This window comes from Neofelis nebulosa, chromosome 1 (assembly GCF_028018385.1).
Source record: "Neofelis nebulosa isolate mNeoNeb1 chromosome 1, mNeoNeb1.pri, whole genome shotgun sequence".
NCBI classification, from domain to species: domain Eukaryota; kingdom Metazoa; phylum Chordata; class Mammalia; order Carnivora; family Felidae; genus Neofelis; species Neofelis nebulosa.
This window is the reverse complement of record NC_080782.1, coordinates 29,187,146-29,204,928: the sequence shown is the minus strand read 5'-3', so window position 1 is coordinate 29,204,928 and position 17,783 is coordinate 29,187,146. Positions and strand designations below refer to the sequence as shown.

The 17,783-nt window shown below is 41.4% G+C and overlaps 2 protein-coding genes across 7 annotated transcripts in view; one reads left to right on the top strand and one right to left on the bottom strand.

Moving 5' to 3' along the window:
- Positions 1–7,708, bottom strand: part of SKP2 (S-phase kinase associated protein 2) — a 32,757-nt gene extending 25,049 nt beyond the window's left edge. Inside the window, exons 1-2 of the mRNA XM_058717544.1 lie at positions 7,530–7,708; positions 6,758–7,029 (exon numbers count right to left, since the gene is read on the bottom strand). Of these exons, the coding sequence (XP_058573527.1) occupies positions 6,758–7,029; positions 7,530–7,573 (316 nt within the window). The 5' untranslated portion in view covers positions 7,574–7,708. The remainder of the gene's footprint in view (positions 1–6,757; positions 7,030–7,529) is intronic.
- Positions 7,709–7,908: 200 nt separating this feature from the next.
- The window catches only part of LMBRD2 (LMBR1 domain containing 2), a 54,342-nt gene continuing 44,467 nt past the window's right edge, over positions 7,909–17,783 (top strand). For 3 of the 6 annotated variants that reach the window (XM_058717499.1, XM_058717490.1, XM_058717529.1), the window contains exon 1: positions 7,909–8,249. The gene's annotated coding sequence lies outside the window, so the exon portion shown is untranslated. The remainder of the gene's footprint in view (positions 8,250–17,783) is intronic. The other 3 variants (XR_009258151.1, XM_058717516.1, XM_058717508.1) reach the window with 2 other exon arrangements.

Below are 17,783 nucleotides of genomic sequence, written 5' to 3'. Positions count from 1 at the left end.
AGGAACACAGAGGTTTGCAGAGGACAGCAAAGCTAAGCAGTGAAGCACACTAGTAAGGTTAACACTAGAATTTGGATGTCTTCGTCCGTCCAACTCCTACTCATCCTTCAGATCTCAGCTTAAACTTGTTACCCCCTCAGAGGAGCGTTACAGATCACCACCACAGCCCCCATACCCAGATTTGCACACCCAGCACACCGCACAATACTAAGCCCGTAACTGGCATCCAATAAAGCTTTGCTAGATGCATCATACCTTTTACTCTCCCTTCATGCAAACTGAATATGCCAATTCTGCGTTTGCATTTGCGTTGACTAGTTACCCTTTGCTAATCAAGAAAATACCACACACCCAATGCCTAGGAGAGAGCCTGACAATGAATATTAGAAAGTACTCAAATGATGTTTCACGAAGGAATGACTGACAGCCCAAAGAAGAATGCTGGCTTTATTCTACACACAGGCAAGACTGCTGGCTTCTTAGGACCAGTGAGTTTCCTTATTTGTAAAATGATAAGGTTGGCCTATGGCTCCACTTCAGCAAACATTCCTGGGTGCCTAATTAATGCACAAGTGCTGGGAGCTGGGTGTAAGCTACAGTCCCTGCCCAACAGCCTCACTTGGAGACAAACTAATAAACAAATACATAACTTAACACTTAAACACTGCCATTTACTGAAAGCCCTAAAGTCTCGAGCATTTATTTAAGCACACTGACTCTAAATGCAACAACCCTGTGTATTTAGTAGCATGCCATCTTACAGATAAGAAAACTGGCCTCAGCAGGGTTAAATAACCTCACCAAGGGGCTATTGGCTGTTAGGCAGGAGAGCCAGGAGGCAAAGCTGGGGCTGCTCTGAGTATGCCAAAACCCCACACCCTGAGGTGCAGGTGCAGAGCCCCAAGAGGTGGCTATGTGAAGGCTGGCCAGGTAGCAGAGGGCACTGCAGGTGTGGGCCCTGTACCTGCAAAGGAATGGCACGGTGCTGCTATGCAGAGGCAAGAAGCCTGAAGACAAAAACCCAGGACGAAAAGATAATGTACCTGGGTCAGTACACGAGTAGTTTGTGAGATGGGAGGTGGGAGGAGTGCAGAAGAACACACAAGTGCGACAAGGCCACACAACTAGCAAGTGGCAGGGTGGGAATTCAAACCCAGGTCTGACTCCAAATGATGTCCTTTCTACCACAGGATGCTCTAACATCCCACACTCTCCCCTGTTCTAAGTGCTTGATGCTCTACAAGACGGAGGAAGGTAAGAATTCAACCTGACTTATAATGCGAAGAGAACTCAATCAGGGCTAGGGAGGGAGGGCTGGCAGAGAGAGGGAGTAAAACAAAGATGCTAAGAGTTATCAAGCAGGCTGGCTCCCGAAGGGAAGGAACGAAGGCCAAGGAAATGCACGCCCCAGCTGGCAGCCAAGTCCCCAGGACTCCCTCAGTTGATCACAGGACATGGACCTTAGGGCCCCTCGCTAGAGGTACTGAAGCCTGAGACTGGCTGCTGTATAAGCAGATGGGGCAGAAGTCTGTCTTCCAGCTCCAGCGGCTGGTATCCAGGCTTGTGATATGCTTAATCTAATTTTACTTGCCATACTTAATTCTCCAAACATCAGCCATCTGTTTCCTGGATTCCTGACTCCTCTGCTGCCTGGTCTGTTTGCCTGAGTGGATGGGAGAGTCCAGAGCAGGACTTTCCTCCACTCACCTCTTCTACACCCCGAAGGCTGCACACCAGCCCTGCACAGAAAAGGAAACAATTATTTAAGCCCACGGCCACCAGTCTTCAACTACACAAAGGCTGTTAAACACACTTTGGAGCCATGAAGGGGTGAAAACAGGCCAGATTCACAAACCTGCTGGCTGTCACCCTCAGCCACCATCATTTCCACTTACCCTTCACGTGCAAACCCAGCTGTCCACGTCTATAACTTCGCCACTGCCCATGCCTCAAACTCCTCTGGGGAGAGCGGCTTATTGAAGAATTTTCCATGTATGAAATCTTTGCAGTATAGGTTACTCATCTTTTTTTTTTTTTTTTTTTTTAATGTGTTCATTTATCTTTGAGACAGAGAGACAGAGCATGAGCAGGAGAGGGGCAGAGAGAGGGGGAGACACAGAATCCGAAGCAGGCTCCAGGCTCTGAGCACAGAGCCTGATGCGGGGCTCGAACTCACAGACTGTGAGATCATGACCTTAGCCGAAGTCGGATGCTTAACCGACTGAGCCACCCAGGCACCCCTATAGGTTACTCAACTTCCTTGCAATATTTATTTCTTGGAACATCACCCACACTCAGATTCAAATTAAAATTCCAAATCTTAATCACAAACAAACTCTTGACTCTCAAAACTGCTCCTCTCCTTCAGCATGGATAAACAAATTAGACTTGAAGGATAAGCCAGCACTCACACCTCCCGTTTCTTATATTTAAGGGTGGGGGCTCACTTCACATTTGCTTGTGTTAGCTTGTTTTAGGTATTAACAATCTATGCTTCCTTTCTGAAAAACCACAAACATTCTGCCAAGCAAAACACAGTAAAACAAAAGCAGGTCCCAAATGATCCCCTCAGCCCCAGAACCCTCTACTTCTGTAAGAAACTTGCTCAACTCTGAAATGTGGGGAGAGTGGAGAAACCATGGAAATTAGGATTTGGAGAATAAGGTAAAGTATATACACTCTCTAAGAGGTCTGAGAGGAGGTCTTTTGCCTGTTACGTTCACTGCTGTATTAGTAACCTCTAGAATGCTCAGTATTAATTACTGGCTGCATGAATAAATGAAAGGAAGCTGCGGGGCAAAGAGATGCCTCATAGGGCCCTATAAAGGCTCTTGCAGAGCTGAGTTTTGGGAGCCGGGGGCTGAGATTCATTGGTGAGTCATGAAATCAATTCAGTTGAAGCAGCCTTGTTTTGAAAGAATGGAATGGAACACAATAGGAAGTATCTTAGCAAGGGGAATTACAGTTTTGTGAGATTTCTGTTTCAGGCACACACCCAGCATCGCAATGTAAAATATATTTATTACTGGTTTAAAAAAAAAAAAAAATTGGAGGAAAAATGTTTGCCTGTGAGCATTAAAAAGCAGATTCCCGGGCTCAAGGCAGGACTTCTTGGATCTGAATCTCAGGAATTTTGCACTTTGAACAAGTTCCTTTGGGGATATCAGCAGACACTAAACTTTAGAGTCTCCAGTCTGAGAACCACTGCAGGCTCTGGAATGTCAAGCAGTTTAACAGCCCTGGGAAAGCTAATCAACAAATTAGTTCAACGGTGTTTTCACTGTGTTTCACTGTTTTCACTGGGGCGGAGGGTAGGGAGAAAAGGGACCAAGACAGGCATTTAATGACATGAATAAAATGAAGTTGTCCTGTTTGGGCTTGTTACTGACCCCACTACTGGGCCACTTACTTCCAATTCCTTCCATACACTCACCCCGAGGGCAAAACAGACCTGTCCTGATACAGCGTTTGCCACACAGTTTTTATCTTCCAAAATAAAAAGATGAGGAGGATTTAGTTGCCAGATGTGTATGAGTCTGGCTGAGGGCCTGCAGGGAGACTGCTGAGGGAGGAACCAGGAAAAACTCCCAGCCCAGGGCCACTGTCACCAGATCCCTACATAAAGCAGGTGTGGCTTATTCTGCCCTAATCCTGGCAGAGCCATTAGCCACCTGTCTTGACAACTGCAGACAAAACTCCCTGGAATGATGATCCAGAGAGAGAGAGAGAGAGAGAGACAGACAGACAGAGACAGAGAGACAGACAGAAAGACAGACACTGGAGGCCCACTGGGAATCCTCTACCCAGCTGTCTCTCATCCTGCATCAGGGAATCCACCTCTCCACACTCCATACCAATTAGCCAGTCTATATTGTGTGCAATTCCACACACATAGGAAGTAGATTATTAGTTTTCCTTCCTGCCTCTCCCTTAGGTAGTAACAAACATAAAAATAAAACATTGTTTTTTCTCTTCTTGCTTCAGGCATATATATTTGAGGTCAGTTTTAACAATGTAGACATATTGAGTGGACCATTTCCAGATCTTTCCCTCTCCTCAGAGCCTCCACTTTTGCTGAGTGGAAGGAGGAAGATTGTCCACGTCCACTGGGAATCACCCTGGAAGCCCTTCTGCACCTGGGAAGCTGTACCTGGTTCAATTTGGCCCAAGGGGTTCCCTTCCTCTGGCCTCCAACTGCACTTACTACCTAGACTACTCATTGGATGCTAGTGTTTTGGTCGCCATCTTCTGCCGTGAGCTTCTCTTAGGGTGTGTTGTCTTTCTCCTCAACTTGACTTGCAATGTCCTACAAGCCAGCAACCATCCCTTAATCTCTCTTGTTTCCACAGTGCCTTGCTTAACAATGACTTTTTTATTTATACATCTCTATCTCTGTGTATGAATGCGGAAGGACATACAGGAATCACACTGAATGTTTAAAAGCAACTGGCCCTGGACAAGTTAATCAAAATATGCTCATCTTAGCAGAAATGTGGTGTCTGTCACCACATTTGGCTGGTCAAACACCAAATTGCTAGTGCTACACTCCAGACGCTAAAAATAACAGAAACATTAAATTCTGAAAGAAAAAATTCTGTACTAACCAGGTCAGGCTAACAGGACTAAGGACAAAAGAAAAAGTGAAGTAGCTTCCCAAATGAGTGTCAGAAATTTTGTTGACCAAATTAACTGGATTTACTTATTGTGTATTATGTGCACACAACATGCTAAGAGCTTTGTGGGCGCTCTTTCCCTTAATCCTCACAGCGACCTATGAAGTGGGTATTATTATTCTATTTCACAAAGAAATGAAGGCAAAGAGAGCTCAAATAACTTCCCAAGGTTGGTAAATAGCAGAATTAGGATGCAAAGCCAGATCTGTCTGACTTGATCACAATCCTTTATTGCCTTTCTAATTAATTCACCCCCTCCCCTGATGTAGATTTCCAGACGATAACCTGTAGGTTCTCATTCCTAACGAAAGGGTCAATACCCCAAAACAACAGATTTTTTAAAGCAAAGCAAACAAACAACCAACCCTTTTTCAAAGATAGTCAAATGGGAGGACTAAGGAATATACTTATTTACCCCGGCTCTGTAAGACTTCGTCTTCAATATTTCTTTAATCTGTCTCTTCTTCTCTGCTATCACCCACCCAATTCCTGTTTAGCCTCTGATCACCTCTTCTACAGACTACCTCAATGGCCTAATTCTGTCAACTCTAACGTCAGAATCTATCCAGAACGTGACACTTATTACTACCCCCATACCTCTTAACAAATCTCTAAATTTCTACCCTTGACCACCTACAGTTTAATCCCATCAATGTGTCCTTTTAAAAGGTCACATCACAACTCTGCTCAATACCAGCTCTAGCCTTATCTCCCACTACTCAACCCTTAGCTCATTCCACACATGTCTTCCTTCTTCCTTGAGCAAACATGACATGCTTCTGCCCCAAGGTCTTTGCACTGACTATGCCCTCTGCTTGGAACCCATTTCTCCAAGATATTTGCGTGGCACATTCCTCACACTTAATGCCTTTACTTAAAAAGCTCATGTCTCAGTGAAGCTTCCCTTCAATACCCTGTTTAAAACTGCAATCCATATTCCCACCCCAGGACTTCCAATCCCTCTCAACTTGTTCTATGTTTGTTTTGGGCCATGGCATTTATTACTTTCTAACATTCTACATATCACATTTATTATGTCTGTTGCATCCTCTCTCTCCAACAGAAGCTTCCTGAGATCAGGAATGTTTACATTGTTTGTTGCCAAATCCCTAACAATCCCTAACACCTAGAACAATGCCTAGCACACAGTAAGTGCTCAGCAAAAATGTGCTGGCTTAATGTTTTTAATACCTTCTAGCAAGAAACAGTATTATTGCACTACCTTTACCCTATGGCCTTCTGTACTCTTGGGGCTCTGATCCACTCTGGGAGGCACATGCTGATCTGTTTGAAAAGCCTGGAGACGGGGAGCTATCAAAGCCAGAAATGATATGGTGAGTTCTACATTTCAGTCAGTCTGCTCTAGCTCTGGGGATGGATCTGCAGAGGATAAGCCTGGAATTATGAGCCATTCCAATATTCAGGCAAGAGATAATGAGAGCTTGAAAAACATCCTGGAGACAAGAGGGAAAGATTCAATGATTGGCTGGATGCTGGAGGATGGCAGAATGGGACTGACCCTCAGGTTTTTGGCTGGGTGACTGAACACATAATGCTGGCAGTAATGTAGACACAGCATACCAGAAGAATCCCACTTGGGAGGGACCTGGGGAGAGAAGTCCCTACACATAGTTAACATTCACTTTAGCAGTTCTTTGGAAATCACTAAAGCAAATATGGCCAAAAAACAAAACAACAATAACAAAAAACCCCAAAACCCTCAACCAAGGCTACAGAGCAGAATATAAACAACAATAACAAAATCCTACAAGATTATTGGTTATGTTCCCATTTATCAGTAGCACCGAGCTGGCCTTTGAACATGCAGATTCACTTCAAAGTTAAGAGGTAGGTATGTCTTCTCCTGGGTTAAAATTTCACATGGGTTAAAAGTCAACTGTGCATCTAAAAATATATATCTACCAAGATTCCTGCAGATTTGTGAAAATGACTTGTCCCACTTTTTTGGAAAATGACTTCAGAAGTAGGCAATTTTGAAAATGTGCCATCCTAAAGATCACTAAACAAAGATTACCAATAAAGTAGTTCAATACACCTCTTATGTGACCGCCAGTTTACCTTACCTGGAAAGCTGTCTCTATTTAGTTTAGGTCTGCGGACTATCACAAAATCCTTGTCATTCCCCTTGCTCTTCAGCCGTTTTCGTGGGGGGCTCTGAGGGTGGCCCAGGTTTGAGAGCAGTTCCTGGGGGATATTCTCACTGTCCACCTCCTCTTTCTCCAGGGCGGAGACCCCCATGCCTGACAGCAGTTCAGAAGTCTTGCTAGAATCCCATCCCCATGTGAAGCTGGTAGTAACGTTGCTACCCTGGTCAGGAATCTCCTGGAGGTGTTTCCTGCAGAAATGCACAAAAGCCCCCCCCGCCCCGGCCCGTTCCTTTCAAAAACACACCCGAGTAATTAAAAGATAGGCCTAAATGAAACTGCAAGTTATGCAATGCAGAAAACTTTCACAGTGGCTCACAAAATTGCATATCTTAAGCGCCGGCGGCGAGTTTCCAAGTAGGAAAGAGAAAATAACCAAGCAAATCAAAAAGGCTTTTTGATTTACGATCACGTAGAAGGCCTTGAGAATGTCTTAAAGTGGAGGGAATAGACAAGAGGGAGAGCAATCATACAGCGACTGAAAATAGCAGGAAAGCTCAGTAAGGGAAGTCAAATAAAACCGCACACTGATCACCGCACTAAAGCATCCAGCCATCCACGCTTTCCCAAAGGGGCTAAGCAACTATTCACTCTACAGCATTAGTAACAATATTAGCAAGTAGCATTTTTCGCGGCCTAAAACAATTAAGACGGTTCATGCACGCTCTGCCCCCTTTTGCAATCCGTTTACCTGTGCATGGCGTCCACAAGTTCTGGAGTTTTAAATGGGTGCATTAATTGCAGAACTGTCCGCCACCGGGATTCCCGCTTTGGCACGCGGCGGCTCGCGGCATGCAGCTCCGACCCCCAGCAGCAAGACCCGCGAACTCTAGCAACGTTCCATCCTCACCGCGCGCGCAACGCTCTTCTACTCGCTCTCCTCCGCCGCGGCCGTCTGCAGCCCCGCTGCCTGCTGGGAACTGTAGTTTCAGCCCTGACTTGCAGTCTAGCAGGCTCTCCGCTACTTCCTTCCTGGCTACTTTACCCGCCTTTGAGATACCCACAACCCCCTGCGGCTGGAGGCTGGGCGACCCATGGGGTAGGCGGGGAAACGGAAGTGGGCGGCGCTCAGGCTGCCTGGGAAATGTCAGCCTCTTGACTGGGGACGCGTTTTCCTTACGGCGGAGCCTGCGGGCCTTCTAGTGATCATCACCGCCGTCGCCTCGGAGAGTGGGTCCCAAATCCTGGACGATTGCGGCCGACGCGGGGTTTCCCGGTCCTTCCAGACACTGTCTGGCGAGATCGGACCGTGAGCCCGATGGGGAGAGCGTGAGTCACTGTGGGGTCGAGGGTCTGAGGCCGAGAGCAAGCGGAGATCGAGAGGACCACGGAGACCCCGGTCACCCGCCGCCACGGGCCTAACTAAGTTCCCGGTCACGGAGAGGAGGTGGTAGCCCGGCCCGCTGGCCAGGTGAGAGGATGGGGGCCGCGGGCGTCACATGTGCTGTCCCCTCCGCCGGGAAGCTGCTTCTTTCATCGGGGAGAGGGTGACCCTTAGCACCGGTCTGCGGACAGGATCCTTTCCTCAACAGTAAAACAGGCACTAATGATATCGGGGGTCATCTCGAAGGCTTGGCGTGAGGGTCAAGTCAGATAACGCTTGTGAAAGCGTCTTGTAAACAAAAGCGCTGTTCGAACGAGAGGCGAGGCGGTGTTTTAATTTCAGGTGAGCAGACCAGTGGTTCCCGTGTGCAGTGGGAAGGCTGCGCATACCCTTTCAGCCTTGACGAATTTCATGAATGTTAGCAAGGGAACGAATACGGTGACTGTATGTTTGCAGAGGGCTTTATAGCGCAACTCTCGGGGCCACGAGCAGGGCCATTCGGTTCTTAAGACCGGCTGCGTCTGGTTGCGTCGCCGTCTAAAAACCAGCTGCTTTTAGCCTGTCTCGGCAGAGAAGAGTTTGGGGGCAGCTAGAGGAGGGAGTGTGCCATGTTCCAGATAGGATGACCATGCGAAATCTGTTGTGCACACTATACCATAACTGTGACCCTTGGAAAACATTGGAAGAGAGAAGGGGAACAAATTCCAACCCTAATAAAAATGGAGAGGATTTATAAAGTTCGGAAGTAAGCAGGCCCGCGTCATCACAAAAATTAATATTGGAGTATTACTTCGGTATGCTGGATGACTTACCTTAAAAAATAGTATGACATACCATTAAAAAAATGATTCGCTTTTTGTTGGATTTAAACCTAAAACCTATCTTGTCCAGGTATGTGTTTGTTTCAGGCTTGGTGCTTAGCTTGAAAAGTGACTACTTCTTGATTAAGGTATTCACGAACCTTTAGTTTTTTCTTGAAAGTAAGCGAAATTGGCCTATAGAAGGGATATGCTCACAAATTAATTTTGCCTTAAACTATGTGAAGATACTAGGTTGAATTGTCACAACTCATTAAACTGTTCTGATGTTACAGAAAATATTTTTAAATGCAATATTCTGATTTTTTATATAAAGCTACCTTTATGTTACTTTGGCTAAGGAGAAAGCAGTTGCCCTGGGTTGGAATCTACATCCTTTCCCTTAAGTTGGCAACTGATTAGAAAAAATAATTTTGTCAAAAAAAGTTATAGTCTCCTTCAAGAAAGACAGAGGGAATGTTTCTGGAGGAGAAAGAAAACAAGAAAATAATATGTCGTGATGAGAATAAACAAAATTTTGAGATATAAAGGAGATCGTATAGATAGGAAGATCTAATGGGATGATTTTAAATTTAAAGATGAGAAATTTCTAGTGGTAGGATTTAGCAAGGATTTACCTAGGAACTAGGGAACATTTCTAGTTGTCAGAATACGTTTTATATCTGAATTGGTGGACAGGAGGTCCTCTATAGGACTTCAAAAAGAGCCTTTCAACTTTGAAAATCTGTCTTCAAATTCTGTAATAGATACCTTACTAACAGTTTGCCCTGGCAACAGAAAAACATTAGCTTGCTGAAATAGGAATCATTTTTTTCAGCATGTCTTCTAATCATGGCTGTTTTCTATCTAAGTAAATAAAAGTTTAAATTGGTACAGGTGTCTGATACAAGGAATTGTGTCCATTGAAGAGATGAGATTATCAGCTACATATATAATTGCTGTCTGGTCTCTTCAAGAATTGCATGTAATTGCTACTGATATGGATTATTTTTTTCCCCTGATTAATTGTATTTGTTTAATCTTGCTCAGCATGCCCCATGCCCCATTTTAGTGGAGAGGTGTGACTATATTCCTAAAACTAGAATTACTAGATCATTATCTAGGATAGATGAATTATAATTGTTTTATCTCTGGAAATGACATCAGAGTAAGTAGTGTTTAGTACTGTTTGGAAGTTTGAGATGGAATACAAAGTGACTTTGGAGCTCCTGGGTGGCTCAGGTTTGATTTCGGCTTAGGTCATGACCTCATGGTTGTTGAGATCCAGCCTGCATCAGGCTCAGTCAGCCCTGGGCATGGAGCCTGCTTAAGATATTCTCTCTCTGTCTCTCTCTCTGTCTCTGTCTCTCTCTGTCTCTCACCCGTCTGTCCCCTCTCTGTGCATTCCCCACTCTCTCAAAAAAAAAAATACAAAGTAACTTTGTAAATTGGGAAAGTGTTTATTGTAAAAGGGACAAGATAGTCAATATTAATGAAGGCACAGGAGAGGCCAAAAAAGACTGGAAACTACACTTGACAATAAGATATATAAATAAATAAATAAATAAATAAATAAATAAATAAATAAATATATGTATATATGTTCAGTAATATATTAATGTTCTTTTTGAAAATTAAATATGACAAGAGATTGTATTTAAATAGAAGAGTGATGTGCTTTTTTCTTAGTTCCATCATAGCATGAAATCTTAAAGATTTCTTTAATTTTTTTATGTTATTTAGCTTAAGGGAACAAAAGACTAACAACAATTACATAGCAAGAAGTTTCTACCTGCCATCAAATTTCAAAAGGATCCTTTTCCCTCCATTAATTTTAAAGTAAATCTTTCGATCTCTGTAGTTTGATGTTTTCTGTGATGGACAGATTGGGGCAAGAACAAAAGGGTTCTTTCTCTATTCTGATTTGCTCTGTTTTCTTTTCTACCTTCCTCATGTAGATTAGCAGTCTTAAGTAATAGCAGTCTTACCTGAAGGTAAAAATTCTTAGTTAATTCTATATTAAACATGACTTTTCTAGCATTCTATCTTGATATATGTAAAGGAACAATTAATAGAATGTTTCTTGTTTACTATGAAATGGAGCAAAAGAAAGCATTTAAACAATTTAAATTGCATTAAGTATGTCTGGATTCAAAGAGACTCTGTAGTATCCATGTTGTAGTTAGAATGTGTAGGTTTGAATCCCAGCTTTGCTACTCACTGACTGGGAATGTGGACAAACTACTTACTCTATGTACCCTTTTCTGTTCTATAAATAAGGATATTTATAGTCCTTTCTTATGAGGTTGTGAGGTCTAATTTGATAAAGTATGTTAAGTGCTAGCATAATGCTTGGAATCCAGTAAACTCATACTCAATGTTAGCTATTGTTGTTGTTGTTGTTTTTAATTACTTTAGTAAGAAGGATTCTAAGGGGTCACTGGGGTGGCTCGGTTGGTTGAGCCTCCAACTTTGACTTGGGTCAGGGTGTCACAGTTAGTGGGTTCGAGCTTGCACGGGGCTCCCTGCTGTCAGCCCAGAGCCTGCTTGGGATTCTCTGTCCCCCTCTCTCTCTGCTCTTCCCCTGTTTATGTTTTCTCTCAAAACTACATAAACTTTTTTTTTAAAGGATTCTAAGGATTATTCTTTAATTACCAAAATAAGTCTTACAATCTCTTTACCTGAAATCTTTAAGAATCCAATACAATTCCAATTGTTTTCTTCTTACCTGCTTACATGGTTACTCACTCTCTCTCTCTCCCATGCCTTACCAAAAGTTAAGCACTTTGTACGCATCTGTCTTTCTTCAGAAGGGCTTGTCACACTTTGGAATTCAGCTTACCTGGTTGATTTGGCAACTCAGCTCATTTTTTGAAAATGACTTCAAAAAATATTACAACTGTTTTTATTTTTAGAGTAGGAGCCACATTCTCTTGTGGTATATCCTAAACTGAATTCTCCCTGTACATCTCCCTGAAATCTTTAAACATGGAATAATGGTTATATTTCAAAGATTTAATTTTTTATTGGTGGTAGAGAATTGTTGACTTTCATCACTCCATCTAGTTCTGATACTTTCAATTTTTCATTATTAAGATGTTGAGTTGCCTCCTAGTTTTTATTATTTTACATATCTGAATAAAGACACATTTAAATTTATACAATCTGAGCCTGATGAATCACTAGGTTCTAGCTAGAAATCTTTCATTCAGTTTTGGAACCTTAGGTTTGGACAAAATATTTGTGTTCTGTTGCTACTACAAATCTTTCCTGCCATCTTCCCTTCTTCTCCTTTCCTTTTCTTTCTCTTTCTTTTTGAAAATATTTAGGATGCTTCAAATTCCAAAATTTTCTTAACCTGTAAATTTTCCACTTAAATTTAGCCTAAAAAAACCTATCAGCCATAAAGTACTTGGGAAACAACACCGCAAGTCAGTAACAATAACAAGCTAATTATGAAAGGCATTTGAAAGGGATTGTATGAGATCTTGATACTTGTTCAAAGACTGAATTGGATTTTAAATGTTTAAGACTTTAGAACTGGTATTTTGAAAGGGAGACTATGTCTGGATTTCAAGTACTAAAATTTGATTGAATGAATGAATTGGCGTTTTGATTTTTAGTAAAATCTACTTTTGCTGCTGTTGGTGTTCATGCCACCCTGTGACAGCTTTAAATCTCCTGTTCAATTTCTAATCACATGGAACTGAATTTTGATTTGCCTCCAAATTTTTGCATATTCTTCACTCATTTTTGTCATTTAGCCTAAACATGTTATTTTAATATTTGAAGAATACTACTGGAAGGACCACTTTTGTGGGTGGAAGCACATTTCCTCTTTTGTCCTTGGAGTATATTTTTGCACAGCTGTACATGGTTTCAGGTCAGCAGATGATCCATTTTTATCTACCTCCACTTTGATCATGTTCCTAGGAGAATGGCATTGTCTTTCTACACGACATTGCCATGTCTTATACACCTTCTTGACATGGTTCTGTCCCTTCACAACAGACAGATGAAGGGGTGTTTGGGCTACTTTGTAGACCTATGGAGGTAATCCCAATTTGTTAAGAGAGGCAAGGGGAGCAATTTCTTGGAGCGAAAATCATTTTTTGTTTTATAGGAATGAGGATGGGCTCAGGCTGTGGTAACCACAGAGAATGAGAAGCAAAAAGCATTTGGTATCCATATTTTGGTGGGGGAGGAGACTATATGGTATAAAGCTATGCTTTGAGACTGTTGAAGCAAATGGTTATCCTCTAGAAGCACATGATATAAAGGAGATGGAGATTAGCAAATAGCATTTATTGAGGATCTATTCTGGGCCTTGAACTCCTATTTGGTGTTTCACTTTTGTATCTCCTTTGATCTTCATAGCAACCTGCATGAGGTTATCCTCACTTAACAGCTTAAATTGTATAAAGTTATGCAATTATTAAATTGAGTTGGGATTTGGAACCCAGGTTTATCACAGTACAATAAAACATTAGTATTTTAAAATAGCTGAACTTTAGACACCCAGCACCGCAGCAGAATTTTTCATTTTCTATTTGCTGTGTGTTTTACCTTCATATTACTACACTGATTTTTAAATAATGTTAAAATTACAAAATAATACTTTATTTGAAATTAAAAACACATAACACAAAAGCACAAAGAAGAAAATAGAAATCATGTCTTTACCATTTTAGGACATCCACTGTTAGCATTTTGATGTATATTTGTCCATGTGTTTCTTATGTGCACTTCCTCGGACCTCACCCCTGTCCCTTTGCCATCTCTAAAGTGCCCCTGTGGATCTCACCTTTCTTCCAGACTGGGGAATCTGGTGGCTTCTTTGAATCACAGCCTGTAGTGGAGTGTTGCTGTTCTGTAGTCCTTGACTCATGCACAGATCCCTGCTCCCATCAGTACGGACAGGTTTGCAGGATTAGTGATTTATGAAACCCTTGGCTTCTTTTTTCAAAAGGGCAGTGGACAGCAATGAGACTGGTGGACGCTTTTGAGACTTCCTAGACAAACATTTAAGTTGTTGCTATGTTTTCATGTTTAAATAATGCTGCCATGAAAGATAATATAGATCAATTTTTGTTCAGGTTTTGGGTTTTCTTTAGGTTATTTGAAGAGGGATTGCTAGGACAAAGGATATGTACCTTTCTAAAGGTATCTGATACATATCGCCAAATTGCTGTATTCCTTGGTTGTGAGTTTTTTTACTAAACCAAACCTGAGTTGTCTAATCTATATTTTTATTAGATTTTAATTGATAGTTATTTTATTAATTGAACATACAGATAACTAGATCAGATGGGGAATAAGGTGTGCCTCTAGCTTTGAACACAAAATTATTGAGCTGAAATAACCAAAACAGGATATAGAGATTCATAAAGAACCTTGAAAAGTGCTGTCATTCTAGACTGAAAAAAATAATTCCTCACTTGAATTTAGGTACAGGTCAAAGCCATGGACTTTGAAACTATTATTTTCTCACCTAAGATTAGGGAAACCCCAATTTTCATCTCCAGTTTAATGGGGCCCTTAGGCCTAACCTTGTGCCATAACAAGACAACAGGAGTTCAGGTTGAACAGAATGGACGGTGTGGTAAACAGAATAATAGACCCTAAAGGATATGTATGCCTTAATCCTTGGAACCAGTAAATATGACTAGATTATCCATATTGTCCCAGTGAGATCAGATAAGCCTTGAAAGCAGAGTTTTCTCCCCCCCGAGAGTAGAAGAGAAAGTCCAAGATTCCTGAGAGGATTTGACAAACCGTTGCTGTCTCTGAGGTACATAGGGCCACATGCAAAGACTGAAAGAGGCCTCTGGAGCTAAGGGTAAATGCCAACTGACGGCCAACAAGGAAATGGCGATCTCAGCTCTAAAACTATAACAAACTGAATTATGTCAACAGCCTGGATGAACTTAGAAGTACATTCTTCCCCCAGAGTCTCCAGAGAGGAACACAGACCTGCTGACACCTTGCTTTTGATCTTGAGAATTCAGTTGAGCCAACTTGTGCCTGGACATCTGACCCACAGAAACTATGATATAAGGGTCTTGTTTTAAGCCTCTGAGTTTATAGGAATTGTTTATAGCAGGAATAGGAGACTAATACACTGAGAATGGAAGAGATAGAACCAAACCATTTCTTTATTACTAGAATAAGGGATCCATAGTTGTTTATTCATCTATAAGATTTTAAAGTGCAATCGAATCAGACTGAAAAATTGACAGCTACTGTAAAAAAATATTAGTAGCTTGTGGTAAGTTTATAACTGATTTTGTTGTTTGCCTGTGCCAATAATCTTATAATTCATTTTTGTCTTAGTGTTTTCTTTTCCTTTTTTCTTTCAAAAAATTTTTTTAATGTCTATTTATTTTTGAGAGAGAGAGTACAAGCAGGAGAGGGGCAGAGAGAGGGAGGGAGACACAGAATCCGAAGCAGGCTCCAGGCTCCGAGCTGTCAGCACAGAGCCCCAGGCGGACCTCAAACCCACAAACTGTGAGATCGTGACCTGAGCTGAAGTCGGTCGCTTAACCGACTGAGCCCCCTCCCCCCGGCACCCCAATGTCTTAAGTGTTTTTCATGCATATTATAATAAATGTAAAATGTGTGAATTGAGTTTTTCCATTAATGTTATGGTAATTTTCAAATGTTACTAGATAATCTTAATATCATTTCTTATACTTCAATAATTTATCATTTGCTTCTGCCATACTTTAGCATTTCCTTGGTAATCTCTGATATTCAGTCTTTTTTCCATGATTACCATATTCCTTGGACTGGACAATTTCAGGAAAGTAAATATCTCAGTCAAACCATAAAGGGATTTTCAGATAATAACTATGTTACATTTAAATTCACATTGAGTTATGTTTGTTTAAAAGCTGGATCTTGGGGCGCCTGGGTGGCTCAGTCGGTTCAGCGTCCGGCTTCGGCTCAGGTCATGATCTCGCAGTCTGTGAGTTCAAGCCCTGCGTCAGGCTCTGTGCTGACAGCTCAGAGCCTGGAGCCTGCTTCGGATTCTGTGTCCCCCTCTCTCTCTGTCCCTCCCCCACTCATGCTCTGTCTCTGTCTCAGAAATAAATAAACATTAAAAAAAAAAAATTAAAAAAAAAAAAGCTGGATCTTGAAGATGGTAATGGCTTTCATCAGCACATTCTGCATGGAGTTATCCATTTAATCTATTCTTGAATTACAAATAAGATTTGACCTACTCTTATTGTGATGGTATAAGTTTTTCTCATAGAAAATGAAATTTGAAATTTTGAGTAGTAGTTAGTAGTGGCAGAGATGTAGTAAGTCTTTGAGTTGTGATAAGTATTTGTAAAATCGGTTTTGAAGAACATAACAAGAGTTTTATGTTGCCTTGGAGTCAGCATTAATAAAAATTATGTATATACTGAAATGTAATGTTTTTATTCACTTATTTATTCATTCATTCAACAAATACTCTTTGAATATCTACTGTATGCTGAATACTATATTAGAGACATGGGATATAGTACTGAATAGTCAAGTCTCTGCTCTCATAAAGTCTGGGAGGTGGGGATGGAGGAAAAGGGCTACAGGGAGAAAATAAATATAAATATTATATCAGGTGGACAAGTGCTTTGAAGAAAGATATTGCAGGATATGGTGATAGAGTGATGAAAGAGGGTCAATTTGAGATATTTAAAAAATATGAAAATACTGGTTGAAATACACAAAGGAATGTTTAGTTGAAATACACAAAGGAAGGGTCAGAGAGAGAGAGAGAGAGAGACACAGAATCTGAAGCAGGCTCTAGGCTCCAAGCTGTCAGCACAGAGTCAGATGCGGAGCTCCAACTCATGGACCCTGAGATCATGACCTGAGCTGAAGTCAGACACCCAACTGATGTAGCCACAGACACCCCTTTGCATCACAATCTTGATTCACTATTAAGATATTTATTACTTGGAATAGTGTAGTTTGTCCGTGGACCCAACAAAAATGCCCAAAATTGATTTTACAAAGGTGAACCAAACATGCTGCATTTAGTTAGTAAAGGTAAATTATTTTAAAAGCATAGAGAGAGAAAAAATAAACCATTTGCTGGTGTCTGTATTATAAGCATTTATAATTAAGAATATTTTCAAGTGTTGATGATTACAGGTTTGTAATATAACTTGAAGTCTGGAATTGTCATGTCTCCAACTTTGGTTTTCTTTTTAAACATTATTTTGGCTATTTGGGGTCTTTTCTGGTTCCATACAAATTTCAGAATTGTTTGTTCTAGCTCTGTGAAGAATGCTGGTGTTATTTTGATAGGGATTGCATTGAATGTGTAGATTGCTTCAGGTAGTATCAGCATTTTAACAATATTTGTTCTTCCAATCCATGAGCATGGAATGTTTTTCCATGAGCATGGAATGTTTTTTCATTTCTTTGTGTCTTCTTCAGTTTCTTTCATAAGCTTTCTATTTTTATTATTATTTTTTTTAACATTTATTTATTTTTGAGACAGAGAGAGACAGAGCATGAACAGGTGAGGGTCAGAGAGAGAGAGGGAGACACAGAATCTGAAACAGGCTCCAGGCTCTGAGCCGTCAGCACAGAGCCCGACGCAGGGCTTGAACTCACGAACCGCAAGATCATGACCTGAGCCGAAGTCGGACGCTTAACCGACTGAGCCACTCAGGTGCCCCAACTTTCTATAGACTTTTTAACCTCTTTGGTTAAGTTTGTTCCTGGGTACTTTATGGTTTTCGGTGCAATTATAAATGGGACCGAGTCCTTGATTTCTATTTCTGCTGCTTCTTTATTGGTATATAGAAATGCCACAGATTTTGTATGT